The following is a 13,820-nucleotide window of genomic DNA, read 5'->3' on the forward strand; positions in this document are numbered from 1 at the left end:
GATTTAATCTTCCACAACTAGGCTACAATGTTAGGCCTCCAGTCACGTTTACACAGTCACTGCAGTGGATAGGATGCCACATGGGTGCTGCAATCTGCTACAGGCCTTTGGTACACTTTGTGCCATAAACCAGGGCTTTATAGGAAAGTTAAATATACCAATTAGAAGTATAAATAATTTCAACCTGATTTAGGGGTCAGAGAGCATGCATTAGGGCCTAGTTAGCAGAGTCCCAGTGTACTGCACCAAAATAAAAAAAATAGCAGCATCAGGCCACAAAAAATGCTGGTGATCATGCAAAAAGATGCATTTTCCTACAGTCGCCCACACTAGCTGCCCATCACCAGCGCATGACACTGTTTTTTTCCTCGGTCACTGCTGTGTAGTCAAAATGAGGTAATATTTAAGAGCTGGTATAATGGCTACGTTTCACCACTGCCTGACTGTGAACCTTATGGAGCATTATAGCCCAGCTGCATATAGCTAAAATATGCATTTGAGTTGGTCACATGCTGACTCCGGTGTGAACGTGTAGTTTTTCTGCTGCAATTGCCGTTATATCATGCATGCAGTTGACTGCACCTCTGTTACTCCTAGAAGGACACTTACATTAGTTCGTCCTGCATGTGTTCAATACCTCACTCCCCCTTCCGTCAATAACACGGTTACCACCTTTCTGGCCCATCAAGCACGACAAAAATTACACTTCCCATTTAAGAACCACACTAAAAGTGTTCACGTGTACGTCCGACAGTGCAGCGTGACAAACAAACATCCGCTAATGCGCTTCTGTGCCTCGTGAAGGCTATAAGGCGCTGTATAAATGTAGTTCCAAACTTGCTGCAACCGAGTGGTTTGTTGGGAGTGCTGCACTAAGTGATACAGAGAGAATGCAGCTTTGAAGCTGTGTTAGTCGATGCGCATCTGCAGATGACTGGCTCCTGATGGCAACAGTATGTTCTAAAGATGCAAAGACAGCCAATCTGAAGGTGGGTGGCCGAAGAGGACGACAGAATGTGCTATACAGGTAAAGTTAAGATTTGCAAGAGGATGTGTCGGCCTGACCGCGTGATGTTGGCTTGGGCGCTGCAGTGAGCTATCGGAACAGCGCAGACGCGTGGACAGTCGCAGTTTCGGTCACAATGATATAGTGCGCGCTGCAGGGACACTGCAGATGCCGGGTCGTTGACGGCTAAAGCACCGCGGATCCGCAGGTGGTTGGCTTGTTGCGCTTAGTTTCGCGCGCTTCTCCTGCAGTTGCCTGGGTCGGCCAGCGGAGGGCGCGTCGCGCTCGCCTCTCCCAGCATCTGACAGCCCTCGGTGACGTCACGGGCAGGGAAGGAGGAAGCCCGGAGCCCGGGAGCTGTCAGTGGAGCCTCGGCCGGCGAGGGGAGAGGGGCGGTTGCGTGCTCACTCCGCCTGGCGCCTCGCACAGCCCCAGCCTCCCGCAGCGCTACCCTCCAGCCGCACCTCTACAGGTGGGAGCCGCCATGGCAGACCTCTTCCAGTCCAACGACTCGGTTGGCTCCGAGGACGTGGCCAACCGCTTCGCCCGCAAAGGGGCCCTGCGGCAGAAGAACGTGCACGAGGTGAAGGACCACCGCTTCATAGCGCGCTTCTTCAAGCAGCCCACCTTCTGCAGTCACTGCACCGACTTCATATGGTAAGAGTCTGCCCCGCTGCAGGGACCCCGCCCCCTGTGCTGCCTGCGAGTGTTTGTATATCCCACCTCCTCCCGAGACCCGCCCCTGCCACCGAGCGCAGCCCACCCCTTGCAATCACTGCACGCACTGAGTGAGGGTCTGCCCCTGCTGCGGGAGCCCCGACCCGGTGCTGCCTGGAAGTGTGTGGGTGTGCAGAGCACCCTCCCTGGAGCTGCGCGCGAGGGCAGCCCGTGCTCCTTCCCCACAGCACTGGCTAACTTCATGTGCCCACGGCTGCCCTTTGGTACAGGGACCTCGACCCGCGTGTCTGTGTGTGTGAACCTCCCCTCCCTCAAACCACACCCCGTGACTGCGAGCGAAGCCGCCCTTTGCAGCCTTGTACTGACTTGAAAAGGTGATCACTGCTCGTACACAGGGTTCCTGCTCCCTCCGAGTGAGTGCAGAACACGGCCACCTGTTGAGGCCAGGCCCCTGCAGGTGTCCTATCCACCTGCCCCGATCCGTGGCTCCCGTGGCCGGCTCCTGGCCTCTCCACGCACCGGGTCCCTGCTTCGAGTTTGGGTGCTGCCTACGCCTGCTCCTACCCCACAGACTTCATATTACGAGACACTGTCACACACCTGTTTATATGTGTGTGTGTGTGTTCTACCACCCGCTCGGAAATGTGAATACAGAGCGCCTCTGCTGCATTGTAATATTTTTGTAGGGTTTGCACATTCTGCTTAGGCCACACACCCCTCTCTGAGTGTGCTGGCATGCCTGTGCTCGAGACCAGCCATGACTGAGTGTACAGTCCACAAACCACTGACACCAGGCCTCCTGCTTGCAAATGCAACCAACCCTTTTGAGGCCACTCTACTGACAGGGTGACAACCTCACTTGTGCCTATTACAGAAAGTGACTCCTGTCCTGGACTTTTCACCTACAACTTGAGTTCAATTCTGTTAGTGTAACTAGTTCAGTGGGAGCAAAACAAGACCTCGCCTCCCAGTATGCACGAGTATGTCACATAAACCCCCAGGACTGGGAACGGTGTCCGTAATGACCTGGAGGTTGATGGTCACCCAAGCACTTAACTTAAATCACTGCAACTCATACTGAGCGCTGAACCTCGAGAGTACAGCGCTCACTCTGAGAGCACACTCTTCCCGAGCTCGACTCCCTAAGGGTGAGTATCTGCAGCCTTTCTACTTTGCTTGAGAAAGTGCCAGTGCCGACCTCTGCACAATCATACAGTAGGCATTGCCCGTACTTCTCCGTACTTCTCACTCTCAGCCCCTCGGGGTGGGAGTGTCCATGTGTCACTCCTCTTATCCTATCATCCAGCGACTGTATTCCCAGTGTACTTCCCGGTTCGCGGGCTAAGGCACGACCTCTGTGCCCTAGGTCTGCCAGTCTGTGAACGTAGATCACTGTTTAGGGCGACTTCATATTGTTTCTGTCTGTGAGCGGAGCATCATTCACACGGCATTGCCTCGCCAAATGCGGAACAAGGCTTGCCCAGCCCTCGGCTTTCTTTGTGCGTGTCCTTATCGGGTCTTTTGGTTGACTGGAGGCACCCGATACAACCCCCAGAATGCCCTGATTTGTTCAATGAACCAGTTGTAGACACATGGTGTTTGGTTTAAATGAAACAACATTTCAACGGAGCAGCCCTCTTTTGCATGCATTGAGTTCACGTTTTATGATCAGGTCGTTTTGTCTGTCAGAGTTGTATCTATTCCCTCCACCCCCCCTCCCACACACACACTGAAATGTGGCGCTTCGCCCACTCACTCTTAAAACGCAGGGGACCTGTTTGAATATTCGAGGAGTCGCACGGTAAAAATGATCCCCTTTTATGCAGACATCACGGAGGGCACCCCTCCAACCGAAGGTGCTTTGAGAGTTATGTATAGGGTCTGAGCGCATTCCTTCTCCAGAAACCTGACCCCATTTGTTTATTTTATGCATGTATGCTTTTGTGCATGTATAAAGAACGTTGGTTTTGAGGGCGAGCTGGGCCTGTGTATGTGTGTCGCGTACCCTTTGTAGTCCATGGAACTATTTCATGGGAGGCTGCGCTGCCGCCCGTGTGTTCAGTTCACTCGCTAAAGACACTGGACATTCTAGTAAGTCCTTCGCACTGAAGACCACGCCACCGACTCTTTTGTGAATGGTTGTTTCACCTCCTGTATGAGTAAGTGAGCTTGCTTGGAGCACACAGCAAAATGATTTGCTGATAGCCCTTACACTGCTGAGTGGGAGATCTGTGTCAAACCGGCTATCAGAGGTCTCAATCCTGACAGTGCTGAATCAGCTCTTCATTCTTTTGAGGCGGATCAATTACGTACTATTGGCTTGGGGAATATAAAGCTTTCCCCTCTGCAGAATAACAATAGTCAGCGATAGCCAGCACCACATTAAAAAAAAGTTGTTAGCTGTTATCGTAGCTACAGCATTAGCTCTGCTTAGTGTTACATTCCAGCATGGCCTGACTGCAGGCCCCGTGGGCTGTCAATGAAGACCATCGTATCTAGGACTTTAACAGAAGCCTTTTATGTTTTCTGATAAGAGCCCGAGGTTAGAGATTTACAAATGCCTGAGAGGGCGGTGCTCTAAAGTGTGTCCTCGCACACCCTTTATAACTGACGGTGTCATGGGAGCAATTAATTGTTTCGCTATAGATCTTAACAACAGCATAGGTAAATAAACACTGGTTATGTGGCAGAGAAACGTAGTCTCAGACTGGGTTTGGGACCAGGTCTCAGAGGAGGCACCGAAGATTAACTCCTAAAGTACAGGCCCCTGATATATTCTAGGTTACCTGGAAACGTGAAGGTATGTCTGCGGCAGCCCTGGATGCTAACCTACCCTAGCATATTATATGACGGAGTAACGAGGGGAATTCCCCTAAGGAGGTGCAAACACACAGGGTACATGTCAGCACAACCCCCTTATTCCCATTTCGTCTTCTCCTCTGAGACTGAGTTTAGGTGCTTCCAAACAGTGCAAGGGAGTTTTCTTAGTACCAAGCATTCTTGCCATTAGTAGGACTCTGCTTGTTCTCATGTAAAGCTTCTGCGAATGATTATTACCAACAATTTGAAATTTGAGAAATATCTGGGCACATTGTGTTAATTTTACATATGCTCGACAGCTATTGGCCTGTGAATGTATTTCAGACCATGATCGAGGGTGCGGAGGAAGCTACCACTCAAGTAGGCGTAGTTATCAAGCCATTCATGGACCAAGTTCCACACTTTGTTTTCTGTTGGTCACAAATGAGTTAAAACTATGCCCGGTACCGAACATGTCGGCTACTGAATGAATGTGTTCTACAGAGCTGGCCTGCTCCCTGCCCGCCACCCTTGTGTACTGCCGACGATAAGTGCAACATAATCTAGAGCACAGTCTTGCGCACAGCACTTGATTTGTGTAAGGGTGGGCACCAGCACTCATTTTTCTGGGGTGGATTGAGGCCTAATTTTCCTCATCTCACTTCGACTCAGGGCAGGAGAAATGAAGACAGAAAAGGAAGGAGGGAGATAAACGTGTGAAAACACTGAGTGACAAATGGAGGAAGAATGGCTAAAACGAGCATTGGCATAGCCAATAGGTCTCTCCTTTGGGCTCTTACAAATGTTTAGCCATACAGCACGCTATCCTGGTGCTGTGCACAATGAAGCAATTCCCAGTCCTAGCCCACAGTCCCCCACCCCGCCAGCTTCTCCTTAACACACCGTTTTGAAAAGGCCTTTCGGGATGAATGTATAACATGTGGCATACGTAGCCGTTTGACAAAGGGCGTTATTCAGAGTTCTTTTACCAAAACTGCAGTGAGGTGGCTGTGGTGAATGCCTCCTCAGCCGTTCTGAGAAGAGTAGTGAGTTTGTAAAGCACCTGGTTGTAACATTGTTATTGTGGTGACTAAATTGTGCTGCATGTTGACCGTCCCGCCTCTGCCCCCGCATCAAAGAGTTAATTACGAAAATCCCAGATAAGAATCTAATATAAAGCGCCCAGGGACGTGGGTGTGTTGGGAGAGGCGGTGTTTGTGTGTGTGTGTGTGTGTGTGTGTGTGTGTGTGAGAAAACATAACTCTCTTGCTCGGTGGTGCTGAACAACTTGCTCAGAGTTCCTTGTTAGTGTGCAGTAGGTCGCTCTTTTTTTACTGCCAATGTAATACATATAATAATCATCTCAGAGCCTTTACCACTAAGGTCAGCTTCTACTACTAACCATGGCTCCACACGCACCATTCCAACTATGTTTAATTTGTGTTTACTTTACTCAAGAAACTGACATTCCAGTCTGAGTGGCAGATATGGGGTAGCAGCTGATTTTCACTCTCCCATTCTTGGCCAGACATCACCACCGTGGAGTAATAGCCGTAAAGGGGCAAGCCTGCTCTTTCTTCAGTCAGTGTCGATATTACGTCTTCTGAAACACGGGGTTCTGTTTGCCCTACTAGCGCTGGCCCACTGTAACAACGAGCAGTGCTGCGAATAGGGACCAGTCACCTGGGGAGGTTGGTGGGGGCGGGCAGGCAATGTTGTGGGAGGGAGTTGCTTAGACAGGTGGACGGAAGCAACATTGCAGTGGTTCAGAGCAGGGAAAAAGGTCAATCCAGTGATGTAAATGTAGGTGGGGCAAATGGTACATGACATCATTCACTACAACCCTTGGTGTGTAGGTGAACCCACGCCCATGATTACAAATGAACGAGGAGCATCCATGCTCACAATATGCCTATCCTGTTCAGGCTTTTAATGCACTGCAGTAAAGTTAAACTTCTCGTACTCTATGTATCCCTCTCTGTTAAGGAGGCCACAGCCTCCATAGAGCCTCCTTTAAAATAAGCAGCGAGTGGGAGAAGGAGGGGAAGAGGGACGGGGCAAGCAGCGAAGAGGGGGTATTTGGAACAGGTTAGCAACGACCTAGGAAGAGTGGTGGGGGAGCCAGACACACACAGGAAATGCATCGACTGGTGGGAGATGCTGGGGACGGCAGTGCGAAGGCAAGACAAAATAAAAATGTAGTACGTCTAAAATAACTAAATGGCTGCAAGTGAACTGATTCATGTAACAGGGTCAGTCTCCAGGGCGGGAACAAGGCGGGGCAAATGTAACACACTTACCAAAGAAACCAAAGGAATTTTGAAAGGCAGGCCAGGGAGCAAAATAAAGTGACAGGCGTGGTGAAGGCCCACAGATGTAGATACAGCGTGTCTAGAGACAGCACATGTGCTGCCTAGGCTCAACCTAAAAGGCACTACAAGAATGAGGTACGGAGGTAAGAAATGTTCTGGAAGAAAGACTTGCGAGGCATTAGGCAGCGAGGCAGGGTGGTATTCAGCAACCATAGCATTTGGCAGCAGCAGTGGTGCTGCCGCTAGGACAAACTTTAGGCCCCGCCCTTAAAAGAAAATAAGCACTGCTCACTCCTGAACATCACCGGAGCAACCCCCAATACTTTAGCAGCATACTTCAGTCCCCGCTGTTTCTGTATGAACAAACAATTTACATCTTTGCTGATGTTATTTTTGGAATTTCCCCATCCTTTAAGTTACTCTCAAATGCGATATGCACCGGTAAGATGGATGGATAGTTCTTATGTCAGAAAGTAAAACTATAGTAAGCTTGACTTGATATGAGAGGAGAATGCTGAGCACTGGTACAGTAAAACCAGCATGGCTATAACAAGATCGCACTCCTTTAAGGGCTGTAAGGGGCTGCGTCGAGGGTCTGACGACCTTAGCAGTGGTGGTGGAGTACATGCTGCCGCAGCGCTCAGACTCGTGAACTAAAATTAAATTATTTACATTTGGTACACATTATGTTTCATTTATAAAAGGGGCTGGTGGGGTTCCTTCCGAAATGTTAAAAGCCTTAATTTAGAAAATACTTTAAACAAAGTTCATTGTGTTGACAGGAATGAGCTGTACCGTTTAATTAGAGCTCGAAACGCACAATATTCTTCGGGGTTATTTTGGATGTCTGTTTTTTTAAACTTTGCGTTCTTTGCTCGTGAAAAGGGTGTGTTTTTCCAACAAGAGACTGATGAGGTAATCTTGGGAGATGCTGGCACTCCACAAACCCATTAATACACATAAAGTAACTGCGGTTTTATAAAGAATTCTATGTTCTCGTGAGTGTTTTCTGTTGCATCAATTCGGGGTTGGAACATTACTGTTTCAGAAGGTCGGGGCTCGTTTAACCCCCCTGCCTGGTACCACAGCACTGCACTGTTCTCACAGGAGCCGTTTCATCTGCAGGCGGTCATTTTGTATTAAATAGGCCCAGAGCTAAATTATTACAGCAAGTGGATGGGAAGAGAAATGTTCAGTGACTTCTGTAGATCATGAAATACATCACGTATTCGATATATCTGTTATCTTTCCTCTAGGTTTAGTCTGCCGCCTCTGCCCTGCTGCCATAGTGTGCATTAGAAGCTTCACATTCCCCTGTTTTGTGGCGGCTGTGCCTGGCGCTGTGAGTGAGTGCAGGTCACTCTGTCTTTCTCTGCAGTACCACTGCATGGATTTCATAGATAATTATTACATGCTTCACCTCCTGAATGTCTGTTTGAAGTCTGCCATAAGCAGCTGCTTCACACAGAAGTCTACTCCTTCTACCCCTCTGTGCCTGACTCCTTTTTTTCAGCCAATACACTGACTTTGTTCACAGTTGGGTATTTCTGGCACGCTTATAGTGGCGACATGTACCTCAAACCTATGTTAGGCCCTGCTAGGATAATCGGCTGCCCTGTACGTTTCTAAACATTAGTTCCTTTTACGGTTCTTATGCATAGAGTGCAGGTTTAGCACTGCTGACTTAGTGGCTTCTGATTTTTACCTCTAGCTGCTTATCCACACGTTCCTGAATGTATTTCTGTCCAGCTAGAGTGTCTCGAACAATCCTAAAGACTGAGCACCCATTTTAGGGTCGAGCCTGTGTCATATGCGCTTGCACATGCGTATCGCTTGCGAGACACTTTAGTAGTTAGAAAAGGGCTCTGAGCCCCATCCATGTCACGTCAGTGTCTTTAATTGGTTCGTGGGCTTGCCTTTTAAAATCTGCTTGCTTTCATTAGTGGAAGGCATGCATACGTCATGCCTTTTCTGGTGGTTAGCCCTCCTGGAGCGAAGTGAGCAAGTCCTGAAAACATATGAGGCTCGCTGTTTTCCGTCCGGTTTGTGGACTACTTTTTATCTTTTTTTGCAGTGCGATCTCTCTTGGCAGAAGTCAAGCGCTTTGCATGACATCGACCCTGTTACATAGTTAATTGCATTTTTGCCGGTTACGTAGATAATTGCACTTTTGCCGATAGGTTTCACTATGAGTGAACTGAAGCAGCGCAATCGCTCTCTTTTTTTCCATTTAATGTGGCAAGAAAAGTCCAGTTGGGAGTTTACAACTGCTAATAGCTCTAACTCAGAGAAATGCGAGATCCGTTGCATTGCAAATGCTTATTTCACTCTGTAATTGATACTGAGAATTATTTATAATTGGAACTTTAATTGTATTTATATAGCACTTACTGCCCCTGATGAGGCATCAAAGCACTTTTTTTGGTGAGTAGCAAACTACAAAAAAGGATTTGTGTTGGACTAGTATGGGGAAATATTAGATAATTTTAGCGGTAAACATGCAAATCTGTTAGTTGGATTGAAAAGGGTTTTGGAAGGTGTGTTTGTGTATGCACTGCGTACACTTGTAAGTACTGCGCAGACTACACATGGTAAAGACTTGTCCCTTGCTACTGAAACCCCAATTCTCTTGATCTTTTTCTTTACTTCTTTAGTACAAATAGGCTCTCTTTTAAGTAGTTCAGAACGCTTTGTTCCCCTTGGGAAATCTAGAGAAGATAGGCACAAGGGAAAGGGCCAAAAGTTGGGTGTAAGTCAGGACGAAGTGGTTTGAAGGAGAGGAGCAGATGTTATTGTTGATAGTGATGGCCAGGGGCACAACAGGATGAATAGAAGTATTATTACAAACTGTTTTCCACATTCAAGCAGTGTGTTTCGCTCATGTCAGTCAATGGTTGACACACAAATGGTTGAACCATTGAATCCTTAGAGTAGCTCATCATACATATGTGGCTGGATTATAGCTAAGTTATATGTTGGTGCTCTCAAACAGTCCTCTCTGAGTTGGAAGAATAGCCATCTGTCAGTGTGTATCATCCCCGTGACATCTGCGTACCAGTTACAGTATGGAGAACAATGATCATTAGTTAGACTGAACAGAAATAACGGTTTGGTCTGCTGTCCGATCTCATCTCAACTGGAATAATTGTGCAGGTGATTCACAAATCATGCAGAAGCTTGAAAACCATTGAATTATGACCTCTGCACTATTGAAAATGCCTACAAGCAGTCGACGGCTTGTTGCTGAGTGACCATATTATAATAAATACATCAAAAACGGAGATACTGCTCCATGCAACCAAAACCAAGTACCCAAGGGTGATTTTGCACGCCATTCTCTTGCACATGCTACAACTGAATCAAGTGTCTATAGACACCTAACCTTCTACATGATGAGAATGCTTACAGTACATTTACCCAGGCGCGGCTCCTCTGTTAGGGCGGAGGAGTGTGCCCCCCCCCCACCAACAACCGCTGCAAATCCTTTTACATGGAAAGGATAAGAAACTGAAAGGATAATAAACACTGTTTATTATCCTTTCCATGTGAAAGGTGAGTGGCATTGGGGGTGAGAAGTAGAGGGGAGTGCACTGTGCACTCCACTCAGAATGTATGTGTGTTTGGCTGGCCGTCTCGGGCCGGCCAAACACACATGCGCACAGGGCTCCCAGTCTGCCTGGGAGCGCCGTGGCTTAGTGCTCCCAGCCAATCCTGATGCTGCTCTGAGCAGCGGCTGGATTGGGCACAAGGCAGGTTGGGAGCCTGTGCCTGCAGCAGCAACGAGAGAGGAGCGGTGCAGGGGCTAAGCAGGTAAGTGATTTTTTTTAATTTTATTTTTTATTAATTTTCTCCCATGCCCCCTGCCCCAACAAAGCCCCGTGAGCCGCTACCCATACCTTGGCTTCCATCAAAATGTTAAGACTACCATTGCCCTTCTGCATCTTGGCTATACCAAGGAGTATCACTAATAATATTCCAATGAACGGAGCTGCCAGGCATCTTCTAAACCACCAATGCAGGCTCACATCACACCAGGCATCACTGGCATCTATGATCAGTTTGGTCACTTTCAAAGCAATATTCATAGCTCATGGAGCAGTGCCTGGAATTAGCTCACTGTTCCTCTAAATGAAACTGTATACCTACCACCAAAGAAGACAGTTGTTTTTCAGAAAGGGACCACTTTTGATCATCCCATACTTCAGAGTCACAAACTGGTGGAAGTCTCTTCACCACTCAGTTAGTCACTGTAACTCGGTTTCTGCACATTGAGGAAGAATCAAAAGTCGGAATCAAAAGAGGCTGTTCCTCTGCAAATAATCACAAGATACAAATTACAACACGTTGGGAAGTAGGTATTAGTGAATGCATCTGTTATTGTGCTCTCCGTAACACCTCAGGCTTATGCTCAGCATGTCTTTCAATCTCATGCACATCATCCAACGTGTCCTATATAAGTCTGTCACAAGGGTTCTCATTATCCTAATGAGACTACTGGATTTGGGCGGCAGAATCACTTTCACTGTGGGGGACCGAGTCTGAACCCCCTATAGGTGACACCTGTCGGCCTAATCCGGATTTTGTTCCGGCTAACTAGCAGTGCCTCATCTCCACCCAAGAGCAGGGATGATTGGGCAACCGAGTGCATGACACAAAATGACTCCTCAGGGAAATCATGGTCACTCAGATCTCATCCGTTTCTCTAAGTTACATTAGTCTCACTTATGCAAGGACAATCAGAGGCAGAGTATAGTTCAATAAGGGTTTATTGAAGTAACTGCATCTTAGATAATAAAGCATGTAATGCAATAACTAGGACGATGAAGCATGACAGGATTCAAATTGTGACAAGGAAACATAAAAACTAACGCTACCATATTGTCACTACGATTGTTAAGAATAGTCCTACCTAGGCCATGTTAGAGCACAGCTAATTCTGCCCTTCGGGTTCCCCTGGGAAGACATCATCCCTCATACCTGAGCAAGAGGCCTGTAGTCTACATAAGCAGCTGCAGCGAAGCACTCAGCATACAGTCGTGGTCATCTGGCTGGAATCTCCCTCTCATGTACTTGGGTCAAAGTAGTGTTTTTATAATAAAATAGCTGATGTTCCAAGAAAGAATCCCCACATAAGAGTGTGTATGTTTCTATTAACATTAGAGACAAAGCGTACCACTTTTGCCAGCAACCTATCTTACTGCAGCCTTGAGAAAAGCACAGAGTGAAAGAAATATCTTTGTTTAAGGACACACTGCTGGCATAGGCAAAGAACAGCTAGATAGAGAAAATAAAACAAGACCGCAAATGTGGCTATTGTTAAAATAATAAAACGAAGCTGAATAAAATACGTCTAGGTTAAAGTGCAGAGCGGCAGGCCTAGTTTGCTAAAGTAACGTGTATGAAGCTATAACTAAAATGGCTACACAACAAGACGTATTACATCCAAAAGCCTTCCAGCCATATACTCCGAAATGTGAGCTAGTACCTGATGCCCTTGATTTGAGTGTTATACAAATGCTGCATTACAATTTGACATAAAATGATACAATAAAGTTATTGCTCATTACTGATCATTGACATTTTTTTGAGCATTCTGGTTTTTACTGGATAGGAGGGCAAAACCCAGGGAAACAAAAATAAAACCTGACATACTTAATATGTGGGGCTATTCTTGCCTATAAACTCTTTAGAGACCTGCATGAAGTCCACTATGCTGATCACATACATTTAACTTTAACTGTAGTGCATTAATTGCCTTTATGGATCCTCACTCCATAAAATGCCACTCTTAAATGATGGACTAGCTCACGAACAAACAGAAAATTGCCACAGTATTTGGTCCATTTAATCCAGGTGAGGCCTGTCTGATACCCCCCGCCCCCACCATCGGATTAATCACATAGTTTGGCAGGTGGTAACAAATATTAGTATTCAGAAGCAGATCTGACTTAGTGACCAAGTTCAATTTTTTGTTTTAGCTCAACTTTACATTGTGACATATGCTTTCTTTCAATTTACGATGGAAGTCATTGTAGTCTTTCCAGCAATCCAGAAGCTTTGTGATTAACATTTTACTGCCATATTTATTTGTGCTGCTAAGAAATATATTTATTCTCCAATGATTTTTAGTTCCCAGTTTTTCTCTTTTAGAATGGAACAGTAATTGAGCAACTTGGATCACTTCTTTGAATTAAATTTTATGCTTTGTTATTTTTAGGTTTTAATTGAACAGAAGTGAATGAGTAAAAACTGTGGCATTGTGTGGAACAGATTTTTTAGCTTTGCCCCAAAGATCTTTTGTTTGGTGATAATTGAATTTAATACTTATTTCTGAGGTTCTCACCCATAAATCGAGCCGCACTCTGATCATAATGCAAGCTATAGATATGGCAGCAGCTGTTAACTTGCAAAAGAAAAACCCTTTGCTCTTTAAGTGACCTTCACACTGGAATCCACTATTGGAAAACTCAATGTCCCAGTTACTCCAGTTTTGAAGAGTCATATTAGCATGGCAGCCACCATTCAACAGAGAATGAACCCCAAGATATCTAACCACTGTCAAGAACCTCCAGCGCTTAACTTAAGCTGCTAGTTTCAGGTGGGGCCCCCCCAGCAGTCTTTTGAGGACCAGCACTTATTTATGTTTTTCGTCATCAGGCTGATCCAGAGAAAAACACAAAAAAGGGAAAGAAGAAGGAAGAGGAATATGGAAAACAGTGACAAGGCCAGGATGAAAAAGAAATTGGAAGGGGCACAGAGTGTCTGCTTGTGAATGAAATAGGCATAAGGTAGAATCAAGATAATGCAACATTGGCATCCAGCACCCATGACATTTGATAGCGCTGGCCATGGGCTTTTGAACAAAATGTTTGGCCCCAGCACTTATTCTTCTACTAATTAAGTACCGCAGGCCTCTTACACACTCTGCAATATCTTATTAAGGAGGGCCATGCAATAAATCTAAATTAATAGTTATTGCAATAGAAAGAGGATGGAGGGAAATTTGTCATATTTTAGTCTTTTTT

The 13,820-nt window shown here is 46.4% G+C and overlaps 1 protein-coding gene across 2 annotated transcripts in view; it reads left to right on the plus strand.

Annotated features, from left to right (window-relative positions):
• Window positions 1-1,331: 1,331 nt before the first annotated feature.
• The window catches only part of PRKCA (protein kinase C alpha), a 1,238,381-nt gene continuing 1,225,892 nt past the window's right edge, over window positions 1,332-13,820 (plus strand). For both annotated transcript variants that reach the window (XM_069199886.1, XM_069199888.1), the window contains exon 1: window positions 1,332-1,663. In XM_069199886.1, coding sequence (XP_069055987.1) covers window positions 1,491-1,663 — 173 coding nt within the window. In that variant the 5' untranslated portion in view covers window positions 1,332-1,490. The remainder of the gene's footprint in view (window positions 1,664-13,820) is intronic.

This window comes from Pleurodeles waltl, chromosome 7 (genome assembly GCF_031143425.1).
Source record: "Pleurodeles waltl isolate 20211129_DDA chromosome 7, aPleWal1.hap1.20221129, whole genome shotgun sequence".
Taxonomy (NCBI): domain Eukaryota; kingdom Metazoa; phylum Chordata; class Amphibia; order Caudata; family Salamandridae; genus Pleurodeles; species Pleurodeles waltl.